We start from the raw sequence: 15109 nt of genomic DNA on the forward strand, positions 1-15109 counted from the left end.
CACTACCAAGGGTGGTTTGCACGTTAACTCCCGGGCCAATTTTTACAATTCTGACCACTGTCCCTTTATGAGGTAATAACTCTGGAACGCTTCCATGGATCTCGGTGATTCTGACATTGTTTTCTCGTGACATATTGTACTTCATGTTAGTGGTAAAATTTAATTCAAATAACTTGTGTTTATTTGTGAAAAAAACAGAAATTTGGCGAAAATTTTGAAAATTTCGCAATTTTCCAACTTTGAATTTTTATGCTCTTAAATCACAGAGATACGGCACACAAACCGGATTACTTACCGGTAATACTCTTTTGTAGAGTCCACGACAGCATCCACTGAGAGAGGGGATCCGCCCCTAGGAACAGGAAACCTACAGAGAGATAAATAGGGCGGTCCCCCTCGCTCCCTCAGTTTGGATTACAGAGAACAACGGAGGAACCGCCATACATGTTTTAGTCCATTTGTTTAGACAATTCATCCATCTATATATATATATATATATATATATATATATATATATATATATATATACATACACACACACACACACATACATACACAGTATATATATATATTTCTATGCTTGCTAAAGTTATTTGCATAATAATTTTTAACTTTAAAACCTCCACCACCAAGAAGGACCACTCGTGAAATCTTATGGGCGGGAAGTGAGCGGGTGCTGTCGTGGACTCTACAAAAGAGTTTTACCGGTAAGTAATCCGCTTATTCCTTTTCGCCACGACAGCGACCAATGAGAGATTTTCAGAGATAATCACCTGGGAGTGCACACCGTGTTAAGGACTGATCTACCAAAGGTCAAATCCTCTGTAGAGGACAAATCTAGTCTATAGTGACTATAGAAGGTAGATGGAAAAGACCAGGTTGCAGCCTTACATATTTGCTCAATTGGGACGTTCGACCTCTCGGCCCAGGAGGATGATATGGCTCTGGTAAGAGTGCGCCTTAATACCCTGTGGAGGGTCTTCTCCTTTTGCCGAATAAGCCATCGTGATCGCATCTCTGATCCACCTGGACAGCGTGCCTCTCGTAACTCTAGCCCCTTTCTTGTTTCCCTGGGAGGAGACAAAAAGAGACCTACTCTGCCTCCAGGGGCCTGTCCTTTCTAGGTAGGCTAGCACTGCTCTCCTTACGTCCAAGGTGTGATATTTAACCTCCTCTTGTGTTGTTGGGTTCTCATAGAAGGAGGGTAGGCAGATCTCTTGAGACCTATGAAACTTAGTAGCCCGTTTGGGAAGATAAGACGAGTCCGTTCTCAATACTAGTCTGTCCTGGGTCGCTGACAGGAACGGGGGATCTACCGATAGGGCATGAAGATCGCTTACTCTTCTTGCTGATACTAAGGCTACTAGCAGGACAGTTTTTAATGAAAGGCATTTCATTGATGCTGAATTTATTGGCTCGAAAGGGGCCTGTGTGAAGGCATCCAAGACGAGGCTAAGGTCCCATGTTGGTACCTGAGGAATGTGGACCGGATCTGACCGCTGACAGGCTGAAATGAACCGGGTCACCCACTTATTACTTGCTTAACAAGGCTCCTAGGGCCAACACATGGACCTTTAGAGTATTCACTGAGAGCCTCAATTCTCGGCTTCTCTAAAGGAATTCTAGAATGGCCGTAATGGGTGCTTCCCCGGACAATCCTGCTGGGTGAAAGGCCAGGAATTTCCTCCACACTTTAGCGTAGATCCTTGTTGTGGATTCCTTCCTACTTTGTAGAAGGGTGTTAATCAGGTTGTTTGAGAAGCCTCTCTGCTTCAATAGCTGCCTTTCAAATTCCAGGCCGCTAGGCGCAGGGCTTTGACCTGTGGATGATAACAGGGTGCCAGCAAGAGAAGGTCCTGGTGTAGCGGCAGAATCCATGGGTCGGTTATTGACATGGCTCTCAGCCACGAGAACCACGGCCTCTTGGGTCAAAACGGGACTATCAAGATGACTCTCGCCTTCTCCTGCCTTATTTTCCTGACCACTGTTGGTAACAGAACCATCGGAGGGAAAGCATAGGCTTGCCTGAATGTCCAGGATGCTTGGAGGGCATCTAGTATCTAGTATGTTTGGGTTGTTTGCTCTGTAAAGAGAAGCAAACCTTTCTACGCGTCTGTTGGCTCTGGTTGCGAACAGGTCTATCTCCGGTCTGCCCCATCTTGCCGCTATCATCTCGAAGATGTGCCGGCTGAGGACCCACTCGCCCTGATAGAAGGTTTGGCGGCTGAGGTAGTCTGCCCGAGAATTGTCCACTCTTACATGGAGTGCAGATAAGGAGTGGAGATGCACTTCGGCCATCTCTAAGATTTTTTCCGCGATAGACATCAATGGTCCTGATCGCGTACCTCCCTGCCGGTTTATGTATGCCACTGCCATAGTATTGTCTGATTAGGTTCCTCTTAGCTGCGGGATGAATTTGGACATAGCATAATAAATTGCTGTTAGTTCCTTTATATTAGAGGAGCTTTCTGTTTCATGCTCCAACCACTGGCCTTGCACCATCTCCTCCTCTAGATGGGCCCCCCACCCTAAGGGGCTAGCGTCTGTGGTAACTACCCTAGAGGGAGTAACCCACCATTGAACCCCCTTTGACAAATTATTAAGGTCTAACCACCAATCCAGGGAGTTAATTACTTCAGGCGAAAGGGACATCTTTCCCTCCAACCGTCCTCCCAGTCTATCCGTCTCCTGCAAAATAGCCCACTGCAATTTTCTGGAGTGGAATTGGGCCCATTGCACTGCCGGAATGCATGATATTAGGGACCCCAACAACGACATACCCTGTCTTAATGATATTATGGGTTTCTTAGTAATTCTCCGTATTTTATTAACTATGGCCTGCGCGCGCCTTAGTGTCTGGTAAAAAGCATTTCTGACTTACGGAGTCTACTTGGAGGCTCAGGAACGTTTGACAGGTTACCGGTTGTAGCCTGGACTTCCCCCAGTTGATCAGCCAGCCTAGTGTCTGTAGGGATGAGACAATATCAGCTATCCTTTTTTGACATTGGGAGACCGAGTTTCCTACTATGAGTAGGTCGTCCAAGTAGGGGACCACTAGGGTGTCCTTCAGCCTCATATATGACACCACCTCCAGCATTAATTTGGTAAACACTCGAGGAGCCATAGACAGCCCGAACGGCATCGCCGTAAATTGGAAATGTTGAATCCGACCTCTGAACCAGACTGCTACCCGCAGGAACTTCTGGTGCCCTCGGTGTATGGGGAGATGGTAATAGGCATCCTTTAGGTCCAAGACTGCCATATAGCACCTGGGGAACAAAAGTTTTATTGTTGAACGTATTGTCTCCATTTAAACGGTCTCAGCTTCAAGAATGTATTAAGCTTTTTTAAATTAATTATTGTCCTAAAGGATCCATCAGGTTTAGAGATTAAAAATAGGGGAGAATAGAAGCCCATTCCTTTTTCGTCCTCTGGGACATTTATCAGAACCCGTTTGGCTAACAGTGCTGTAATCTCCATCTCCAATGCTTCCTGCTGCGTTTGAGTCTTCATAGAAGTCAATAGAAAGGAGTTCGGTGGATGCCGAACAAAATCTAGTTCTAGGCCCGATGAAACGATATTAATGGACGAGGGGTTGGATAAAATTTTCCCCCATTGGTGGCTGAATTTTAACAGCCTGCCACCTACCGGTGAACTAGTGCTACCGGAATCTGTCCCCTGGCCTGAAGGGACGCTTCCCAAATAGGTTTCCTCTCTGTTTGGGATCCTTACTGCCCCAGCGGTTTTGAGGTTTGAAATCCTTTTTCGCATACGGAGGTTTTCTGAAGGATCTCCTGTTGAAGGGAATATACGGGTTAGGGAAACATTTCTTCCTCTCACCCGCCTTGGTTAGGATCTCATCCAGCTCAGTGCCAAATAGGTACTTACCTTGACGGGGTAAAGCACAAAGCTTTGTCTTTGTTTGTGTATCTCCTCTCCATCCTTTTAGCCATAAGGCCCGACGGCCTTAATTGGTTAGCCCTGCTGCTCTAGCAGATAATCGGAGAGAGTCCGCTGAGGAGTCGGACAGGAAGGCCGCTGCCCCTTTAATCAGTGGAATGGAGGAAAGGAGCTTATCTCTGGATGTTCCGCTTTTAATCTTTCCTTCTAGGTCATCCAACCATATCAACATTGACCTTGCTGTGCATGTGGCTGGTATTGCTGGCTTAAAAGCTGCCGTGCACGTCTCCCAAGATCGTTTAAGGAAGGTATCTGTCTTACGATCCAACGAATCAGAGTGTCCCTGAATCTTCCACTGGCAGGGAAGATCTGCGAGACGTGGAGGCCACTGCTGCGTCTACTTTGGGGGCTCTCGACCAAGATGTCAAGTCTTCGTCATCAAACGGATATTTACGTTTTGACGATAAGGGGAGGAAGGTTCTCTGACCCTGTTTCTCCCACTCCCTCCTCACCAGCTCCTTTATAGCTGGAACTACTGGGAAGGCCTGGATCTTTTTCCGGAAAATGCCCGCAAGCATCATCTCTTGCGGAGTTTTGGGGTCCTTAGTCTCAGGGAGCTCCATAGTATTCCGGACGGACTTCACCAAGTTATTAACACTGTCCGTAGGAAAACATGTTTGTTCCTCCTCATCTGAGGACAAATATTCTTGGGATCTATCCGAGTCTAGCTCCCCAAATTCTGACGGCGATCCAGACGCCAGTGAAGCTATTCCTCTGACAGAGGAGTGGCCCCCCAGACTACCGGAGCTGCCTAAGGCCCGTAGCTCCTAATTATGGCCCGGATATCCTCCTTTTTCCCTGAGGATTCTTCCTGTAAGGTCTTTTCAATACAAGATTGACACAATCTCTTGGGGCGGCCGTCTGGGAGGGGCTGAGAACATAAGGCACACTCTCTATTTTTCTCCTTCTCCGTTCTTTTGGCCTAAAAAGGGGTATGGACCAGAAAAAACGCCATCAGCTGTAAGTCTGACTAAAAACACTCACCCGTGAATCTCGTCAGAAACATACTGGCTGCGGGGTCTGCGACTCGGGCTGAGGCGTGGGACTATTTTTTCTCTTTCCGTTTCTTTTCCAAGGCTTCATTCTGCCTAGAATGCCCGCTGGACTCTCTTCTGGAGCTGCCACTCCTTCTGGTGCTGCTGCTCCTTCTTGTAGTACCGCTAATTCTGCTTCAATGTGGGGATTCCCCTGGCTGAACTAACGGGAGCGAAACCGGGTCGTTTATGGACGACATGGCTGCGCACCTCTGCATTATCGCTGGTGCTTTTTATGCAGCTTTCTGGTTCCGCCTCCTCCCCCTTTTTTTCTTCTCTCTGTACTGCGCATGCGCGGACACCTGCTCCCGTGATACCGCTGTCTTTCTGCCTTCACTGACCCCGGAAGCTGTTTGCTGAACTTCCTCTGGCTGGGAGCGCTGACGCCTCCCTCTCTGCCCGTCGCTATCTCCTCCACGCCCGGCCACATGATGCCCCAGGTATGCCGCCCTCTTAGCGCTGCTGGCACCTACACCGTGATCTCAGGGTACCGCTCTCCCCTGACCTCGCTGTCTCGGCGGGCGCGTGGCTACCTTCCCCCGTGCCGCGCTTACGCAATGCGTCTGCCCCGCTCCAAGGTGGGGGGGGGATTTAGCCTGCCCCATAAAACAGTGAGCCTCGGCACTAATTAACGCGGCCTCACCTGCATTACCAGCCATAGGGGGAACCTCCTCTCCGCCCGACGCTGCTTCCAGTCCTGGGGCCCCTGCTGCTCATATTATGCATGCGGGCGGCTTCCAGACCAGGCATCCTCTTCTGCAAGTTCCCTTCTAGGAACAGGAAACCAAACTGAGGGAGCGAGGGGGACCGCCCTATTTATCTCTCTGTAGGTTTCCTGTTCCCCTCTCTCAGTGGGTGCTGTCATGGCGAAGAGGAAAAAACTTAAGTACATTTCCCACATATTTACTTTACATCAGCACAAGTTTGGAACCAAAATTATTTTTCGTTAGGAAGTTATAAGGGTTACAATTTGACCAGCGATTTCTCATTTTTGCAACACCATTTTATTTTTACGGACCACATCACATTTGAAGCCACTTTGAGGGGTCTATATGATAGAAAATACCCAAAAGTGACACCATTCTAAAAGCTGCACCCCTTAAGGTGCTCAAAACCACATTCAAGAACTTTATTAACCCTTCAGGTGCTTCACAGGAATTTTTTGAATATTTTAAAAAAAATGAACATATAACTTTTTTCACAAAAAAATACTTCAAGTTCAATTTTTTTTTATTTTACCAAGGGTAACAGGAGAAATTGGACTGCAAAAGATATTGTGCAATTTCTCCAGAGTACGCTGATACCTGATATGTGGGGGAACCACTGTTTCGGTGCATGGCAGAGCTCAGAAGGGAAGGAGCGCCGTTTGACTTTTTCAATGCAAAATTGGCTGGAATTCAGATCGGACGCCATGTCACGTTTGGAGAGCCCCTGATGTACCTAAACAGTGGAAACCTCCCACAAGTGACCCTATTTTGGAAACTAGACCCCCCAAGGAACTTATCTAGATGTGTGGTGAGAACTTTGAACCCCCAAGGGCTTCACAGCAGTTTATAACGTACAGCCGTACAATTAAAAAAATCATATTTTTTCCACAAAAATGATCTTTTCACCCTCAATTCTTATTTTTCCAAGGGTAACAGGACCCTAAAAGTTATTGTGCAATTTGTTCTGAGTACACTGATACCCCATATGTGGGTGTAAACGACTATTTGGGCGCATGGCAGAGCTCGGAAGGGAAGCAGCGCCATTTGACGTTTTTGGCTGGAATTGAGATCGGACACCATGTTGTGTTTGGAAAGCCCCTGATGTACCAAAACAGCTGAAACCCCCACACAAATGACACCATTTTGGAAACTAGATCCCCCAAGGAACTTATCTAGATGTGTGGTGAGCACTTTGAACCCCCCCAGTGCTTCACAGAAGTTTATAATGCCCGGGCGTGAAAATAAAAAAATCGTATTTATTCCACAAACATGATCATTTAGTCCCCAATTTTTTATTTTCCCAAGGGTACCAGGAGAAATTGGACCCCAAAAGTTGTTGTCCAATTTGTCCTGAGTACGCTGATACCCCATATGTGGGAGAAAACTACTGTATGGGCACACGTCGGGGCTCGGAAGGGAAGTAGTGACGTTTTGGAATGCAGACTTTGATGGAATGGTCTGCGGTTGTCATGTTGCCTTTGGAGAGCCCCTGATGTACCTAAACAGTGGAAACCCCCCACAAGTGACCCCATTTTGGAAACTAGACCCCCTACCGAACTTATCTAGATGTGTGGTGAGCACTTTGAACGCTCAAGTGCTTCACAGAAGTTTATAACGCCCAGGCGTGAAAATAAAAAAATCATTTTTTTCCACAAAAATGATATTTTTGCCCCCAATTTTTTATTTTCCTAAGGGCAACAGAAGAAATTGGTCCCCAAAAGTTGTTTTGCAATTTGTCCTGAGTAGGCTGATACCCTATATGTTGGGGTAAAACACTGTTTGGGCGCATGGCAGAGCTTGGAAGGGAAGGAGCACCATTTGACTTTTTCAATGCAGAATTGGCTGGAATTGAGATCAGATGCCATGTTGCGTTTGGAGAGCACCTGATGTGCCCAAACAGTGGAAACCCCCCAATTATAACTCCAACCCTAACCCCAACACACCCCTAACCCTAATCTCAGCCCTAACCCTAACCCTAACGGGAAAATGGAAATATATATTTTTTATTTTATTATTTTTCCCTAACTAAGGGGGTGATAACGGGGGGTTTGATTTACTATATATGGCGGTTTTTATTTTTGGCAGCTGTCACACGCTAAAAGACGCTTTTTATTGTAAAAATAGTTTTTGCATCACCACATATTGAGGGCTATAATTTTTCCGTATTTTGAGCCACTGAGTCATGTGAGGTCTTACTTTTTGCGGAACGAGTTGACGTTTTTATTGGTATCATTTTCGAGCACGTGACATCTTTTGATCGCTTTTTATTCTGATTTTTGGGACGCAGAATGAACAAAAACCAGCGTTTCATGAATTTCTTTTGGGGGGTGCGTTTACCCCGTTCTGCGTGCGGTAAAATTGATAAAGTGGTTTTATTCTTCGGGTCAGTACGGTTTCAGCAACACCTCATTTATGTCTTTTTTTATGTTTTGGCGCTTTTATGCAATGAAAACAATTTTATATAAAAAATAATTATTTTCGCATCGCTTTATTCTGCGAGCTATAACTTTATTTTTTCACTGAAGACGCTGTGTGGCGGCTCGTTTTTTGCGGGACAAGATGACGTTTTCAGCGCTACCATGGATATTTATATGCGTCTTTTTTGATTGTTGTTGCACTTTTTGTTCGGCAGTATGATAATAAATCATTCTTTTTTGCTTCGTTTTTTATTTTTATTTTTTAAGGGGTTTGCTAAAAGGGTTAACTAATGGGACAGTTTTATAGGGCGGGTCGTTACGGACGTGGCGATAACAAATATGTGCACTTTTATTGTTTTTTTTTTTTTTTTTATTTCCAAAAAATGAATTTATTAGGGAATATTTTTTTATGTAGCGATTTTTAAAAAATTATTTTTACACTTTTTTTTTACTTTATTAGGTTGTCCCAGGGGGGACATCACTGTCCTGTGACAGATCGCTGATCTGTCACATCACAGATCACTGTGACAGATGAGCGATCTGTCACAGGCATTGACGCAGACTTCCTCATGCCTGCGCTTTGCAGGCACTGAGGAAGTCCGCTCCCTGCAGGCCCCCGAAGGTCCCCGCTGCCATATTGGATCCGTGGACCTGTAGGGAAAGAGACCCCCGCAGCAGCGCTGCACATTGCGCTGCTGTGGGGGGGCTCAGGGAAGCACGGAGGGAGCCCCCTCCCTGCCGATGCTTCCCTTTAACCCCCGGTACACCTCGATCGTGTTTGATCGTGGTGTGCAAGGGGTTAACGTGTCGGGGGCGGTCCGTGACCGCCCCTGACACATTGTGCCGGGTGTCAGCTGTGATAATCAGCTGACCCCCGACCACTGATCGCTATGACGTACTATCCTGTCCCCGGTCATAGGGGCCTGGGTACCGTGGACGGGATAGTACGTCATGTCAGGAAGGGGTTAATGAAGGAAAGTATATAAAAAACCCTGCTGTGGGGTTCACAATCCTCTTGCAATAGGACAAGCTGTATGGCAAAACAAGTGCTAGTAATATCCCAAAAGTAATAGGAATGAAAAAATAACATTTAACCATGCCAAAGGAGCTGATCTCACTAGACGTACTATTCCGTCCTTGGGATTTAGGTCCCAGGTCACATGGATGGAATAGTACGTCCATTGTATGAAAGGGTTTAAACTAGAAGAAGAGGGGATGGGAGGAAAAACAGCAGACAAGAACATGCAGCAGAAGGACAAACTAATCAAGGATACTAGATGTGGTACAGAGGACCCAAGACAGGGTACTCAGAAGGGAGCTAAGAAAAAGGAAGCAAAACTTCTTTCCTGCATGCTGACCAACACAAGAAGCCTGACCAATGAGATTGAAGATCTGGAGTCGGTAATGTATGAGGAAAAATACGACATAGTAGGAATAACTGAGACATGGTTAGACGACAGCTATGACTGAGCGGCTAACTTGCAAGGATGTGATTTGTTTAGGAGGGATTGTAAAAAAAGGAATGGGGGTGGAGTCTGTCTATATATAAAGTCCACTTTAAAGCCCACACTAAGAGAAGATATACAAGAGGGAAATGAAGAGGTGGAGTCTCTATGGGTGGAGATACAAGGAGGGAAAAGAAATAAAATCCTCATAGGGGTTTGTTATAAGCCACCAAATATAACAGAAGCCACTGAAAATGTATTATTGAAACAAATAGACAAAGCAGCAAATCACAATGAGGTGATTATTATGGGGACTTCAACTGCCCCGACATAGACTGGGAAACTGAAACCTGCGTATCTCAGAAAGGAAACCAATTTCTGTCAGTGACCAAGGATAATTATCTGTCACAACTTGTGCAGGGCCCAACTAGAGGGACAGCCCTTCCGGACTTAATTTTAAGCAACAGGCCAGATAGAAAAACAGAAGTACGAGTCGATGGGCACCTAGGGAACAGTGACCACAATATAATACAATTCCACTTGTCCTTCAGTAAGGTGCCCTGGAAGGGGGGGGTTACAAAAATGCTGAAAAAAATAAAATGTGTAAAAAACAAATACATTTAGCAACAGTGCAAACTGAGAGACTCATTGCTAAGGAAAGTAAAACAAACCCCAAACTATTCTTTAATTATATAAACAGTAAAATGATTAAAATTGATGGTGTTGGCCCTTTAAAGAACAATGAGGGTGAAATCATAGAGAGCGATGTGGGAAAAGCAAATGTTTTAAATACTTTTTTCTCAACAGTGTTCACACAAGAAAAGGATTTGCCAGGGGAAATGCAGAGTGATAATGTAAACTCCCCGTTAAGTATTACCTGCCTAACCCAGGAAGAAGTGCAGAACCGCCTTAGTAAGATTAAAATTGACAAATCACCAGGCCCTGATGACATTCACCCTCGGGTATTAAGGGAGTTAAGTAATGTGATAGACAGGCCTCTATTCCTTATATTTAAAGACTCTATAGAAACAGGGTCTGTTCCTTTTGATTGGCGGCAAGCAAATGTGGTACCAATATTCAAAAAGGGGTGTAAAAGGGAACCTGGAAACTATAGGCCGGTAAGCTTAACATCTGTCGTGGGTAAAATTTTTGAAGGGTTTCTAAGGGATACCATTATGGAATATCTCAATGTTAATAAATGTTTAACTCCATATCAACATGGATTTATGAAGGATCGCTCCTGTCAAACTAACCTGATCAGCTTCTATGAGGATGTAAGCTCTGAAATGGACCAAGGAGAATCATTGGATGTCATTTATCTCGACTTCTCTAAAGCATTTGACACTGTCCCACATAAAAGATTGGTAAGTAAGATGAGAAAGCTTGGGCTAGGGGAAAATGTGTGTAGATGGGTAGGTAGCTGGCTTAGTGATAGAAAACAAAGAGTGGTTATTAATGGTGCATACTCAGATTGGGCCAGGGTTACTAGTGGGGTACCACAGGGTTCTGTATTGGGCCCCCTACTATTTAATATTTTTATTAATGATCTAGTGGATGGCTTACACAGTAAAATATCAGTATTTGCAGATGATACAAAACTATGTAAGGTAGTTAACACAAAGGAGGACAGTTTGCAACTACAGACAGATTTGAGTAAATTGGAGAATTGGGCTGAAAAATGGCAAATGAGGTTTAACACAGATAAGTGTAAGGTTATGCACATGGGAAGGAGAAACAGATGCTACAATTACTTACTAAATGGGAAACTGCTGGGGAAATCAGACATGGAAAAAGACTTAGGCATCTTAGTCAATAAGAAGCTAAATTGGAGTGCCCAGTGTCAGGCAGCTGCCACCAAAGCAAATAGGGTCATGGGATGCATTAGAAGAGGTCTGAGGACACGAGATGAAAACATAATTCTCCCTCTGTACAAATCACTCGTCAGACCACACTTGGAGGATTGTGTGCAATTTTGGATGCCGGTGCTCAAGAAAGACATTACTGACCTTGAAAGGGTTCAAAGGCGGGCTACTAAAATGATAAATGGAGTTGGTTCACTACAATACCCAGAAAGGTTATCAAAATTAGGTCTATTTACTCTAGAAAAGAGAAGACATAGGGGAGACTTAATATATATGTACAAGTATATCAGAGGGCAATACAGAGATCTCTCCAATGAACTGTTTGTACCAAGGACTGTGACAAGAACAAGGGGGCATTCTCTTCGCTTGGAGGAAAGACAATTTCTGCACCAGCATAGAAGAGGGTTCTTCACGGTAAGAGCAGTGAGGCTCTGGAATTCTCTTCCTGAGGAAGTGGTGATGGCCAACTCACTGAATGAATTTAAGAAAGGAATGGATGCTTTTCTTGTGAGTAACAGTATAGAAGGTTACGAATAACAGAATATTATAGGTAGATGGTTGACGCAGCTTAGGGGAAGGAATTTTTTTCCCTATGGAGAAAATTGGCTTCTACTCTGTGGGTTTTTTGCCTTCCCCAGGATCAACAATGCAGAACAGCTGCACTAAAAATAAGCTGAACTAGATGGACATAAGGTCTTCCTTCAGCCTTCAAAACTTTGTTACTATGCTACTATGTTACATCTTGGAGAGCTGTTGCACCAAGTGGACTGACATGAATCATTGCTCCAACACAAGAGATGTCAATTGAAACAAAGGAGAGGATTATCAAACTCTTAAAAGAGGGTAAATCATCACGCAATGTTGCAAAAGATGTTGGTTGTTCACAGTCAGTGGTGTCTAAAATCTGGACCAAATACAAACAACATGGGAAGGTTGTTAAAGGCAAACATCAAAGCGTCAAGACCGGAAACTTAAAGCAATATGTCTCCAAAACAGGAAATGCACAACAAAACAAATGAGGAACGAATGGGAGGAAACTGGAGTCAACGTCTGCGACCGAACTGTAAGAAACCGCCTAAAAGAAATGGGATTTACATACAGAAAAGCTTAACGAAAGCCATCATCAACACCTAAACAGAAAAAAACAAGGTTACAATGGGCTAAGGAAAAGTAATTGTGGAATGTGGATGACTGGATGAAAGTCATATTCAGTGATGAATCGCAAATCTGCATTGGGCAAGGTGATGATGCTGGAACTTTTGTTTGGTGCCTTTCCAATAAGATTTATAAAGATGACTGCCTGAAGAGAACATGCAAATTTCCACAGTCGTTGATGATATGGGGCTGCATGTTAGGTAAAGGCACTGGGGAGATGGCTGTCATTACATCTTCAATAAATGCACAAGTTTATGTTGATAATTTGGACACTTTTCTTATCCCATCAATTGAAAGGATGTTTGGGGATGATGAAATCATTTTTCAAGATGATAATGTATCCTGCCATAGAGCAAAAACTGTGAAAAAATTCCTTGAAAAAAGACACATAAGATCAATGTCATGGCCTGCAAATAGTCCGGATCTCAATCCAATTGAAAATCTTTGGTGGAAGTTGAAGAAAATGGTCCATGACAAGGCTCCAACCTGCAAAGCTGATCTGACAACAGCAATCAGAGAAAGCTGGAGCCAGATTGATGAAGAGTACTGTTTGACACTCATTAAGTCCATGCCTCAGAGACTGCAAGCTGTTATAAAAGCCAGAGGTGGTGCAACAAAATACTAGTGATTTGTTGGAGTGTTTTTGTTTGTTTGTTTTTCATGATTCCATAATTTTTTCCTTCAGAATTGAGTGACTCCATATTTTTTCCCCTATGCATGGTTTAAAAAAAGTAACAATTACTGACTACCACATTTTTTGTTCTTGATTTCTTTTAGTGTTTTTTAAAGCCAGAAAGTTGCCATTTCAAATGACTTTAGTTTTGTGCTATGTCTGTGATCTGCTTTTTTTCTACAAAATTAAACAACTGAATGAACATCCTCCAAGGCCGGTGATTCCATAATTGTTGCCAGGGGTTGTACATGTATATTTTTCAGTGTTAAAAAAACAAAAAATAAAAGTTGAAGTATCCCTCCTTTCCACCAAAAAAACAAGCCCTCATACACTTAACTGGTGGAGAACATCAAAGTACAGATCTTGGAAAAAGAGTGGAAAACGGAAACATGAAAATGAGGGAAGAAAATAAAAAAAACCCCACAAAAGTGCTAACTAAGTGTAGTTAACACTAGGGGGAGCTCAATACATATATTTATTTCTACGTACTGAACTCAATAAATATATAAACACCATTATGTAAAGTCGCAGAAACAATCTAATATCTCATACTACTTTTTTCTCACCTTTTAGGTCGGGGTCCTCAGTTTTGGTACATTTAATCCTTGCGAAACAAGTAAAAGGAAAACCTTGTTTCCAAATTATGCTCGGGATTTTTATGTTGAACTCCTGCAGGTTCTGCCATGGCTGCATAAACATCTCAATGATGAACTAGCATTTCAACCCGGCATAAGGAACTACGAAGAAGTGATCTGTCCTGCATGATGTGATTCCCCGCCCGGGTCAGTGACCGCCTCGTGATATTAGTGCCGTGATGTATAAAGCGACTTCTTCATTCTTAGTCTATGGTTTAACCCAGTCAAATCAGCATTTTTTTATGAATTTATTGACTCTTCCTACAAAAGATATATTGCTTAAAGCTCTTACTGTAAAGAATCCCTACAATGAAAAGTCACTAAATATACTGCCCTTACTATAAATAATGCCCACATATGAAAAATCTTCATATTTACCGCTTATAAAGACCACATTATCAACCTTACTGTGAAGAATCCCTACATATGAAGTCACAATTTTATAACTTTTATTGTATAAAATCTCATCCTGTAGCGAATCAAGCGTAACTGCTTATTGAACAACCATCAGATTAAACGCTCTTACTGTAAAGAATGTTTGTATATGAAATCATGTCATTTTTATACATGTATGTTACTTTAGACAGTTTATTGTCTCATACTGTAAAGAACCCACTACCTATGAAAAGTAACCTGATTGACGCTCTTACTGTAAACAAGCAGTTTGAATACTTTATATGGAATTTCCTTTCCTTCCCCCACAGTGCTCTTAACCTACGGTTATTAGAATTGATAGTGCATGCGCTGAATATCTGCAATAAACTTTTTATTGTAATGTATTTTCTTTATCGATTTGATATCTCTTCATTTCTCCTTCGTCTCATTGGGGGACACAGAGACTGTGGGTGTGTGCTTCTGCCGTCTGGAGGCCGACACTAAGTGTACAAAAAAAGAGTTAGCTCCTCCTCCGCCGCATACACCCTCGCCCCTAGGCCGGGCGTAACTCAGTTTTTGCTTAGTGTCTGATGGAGGCACACGCAGTCTGGAGTTCCAGACTAGATTTTTTTTTTTTTTTTTCCCTTCCCTTTTTTCTATGAAGATAAGATAGGGGCGACGGATCCTATAGAGAGGATCCGATCTCCCCAAATCACCAACGGGCGACCACGTGTGAGTAACCCTCCACGTGTCCTCTCCCGCACCGAGGGACACATCTGGGACTTTTTTCCAGACATCTATTTTTTAACGAAAGAGGGGCAACGCGTCCTGATTAGAGGACTCGGT

The 15109-nt window shown here is 43.6% G+C and overlaps 1 protein-coding gene across 1 annotated transcript in view; it reads left to right on the forward strand.

The window, feature by feature from the left end:
- The window catches only part of LOC141051766 (complement C2-like), a 75213-nt gene extending 60546 nt beyond the window's left edge, over positions 1 to 14667 (forward strand). Inside the window, exon 18 of the mRNA XM_073548788.1 lies at positions 13827 to 14667. Coding sequence (XP_073404889.1) covers positions 13827 to 14018 — 192 coding nt within the window. The 3' untranslated portion in view covers positions 14019 to 14667. The remainder of the gene's footprint in view (positions 1 to 13826) is intronic.
- Positions 14668 to 15109: the final 442 nt, after the last annotated feature.

This window comes from Dendrobates tinctorius, unplaced genomic scaffold (genome assembly GCF_039654945.1).
Source record: "Dendrobates tinctorius isolate UK_male_01 unplaced genomic scaffold, ASM3965494v1 ptg000158l, whole genome shotgun sequence".
Taxonomy (NCBI): Eukaryota; Metazoa; Chordata; class Amphibia; order Anura; family Dendrobatidae; genus Dendrobates; species Dendrobates tinctorius.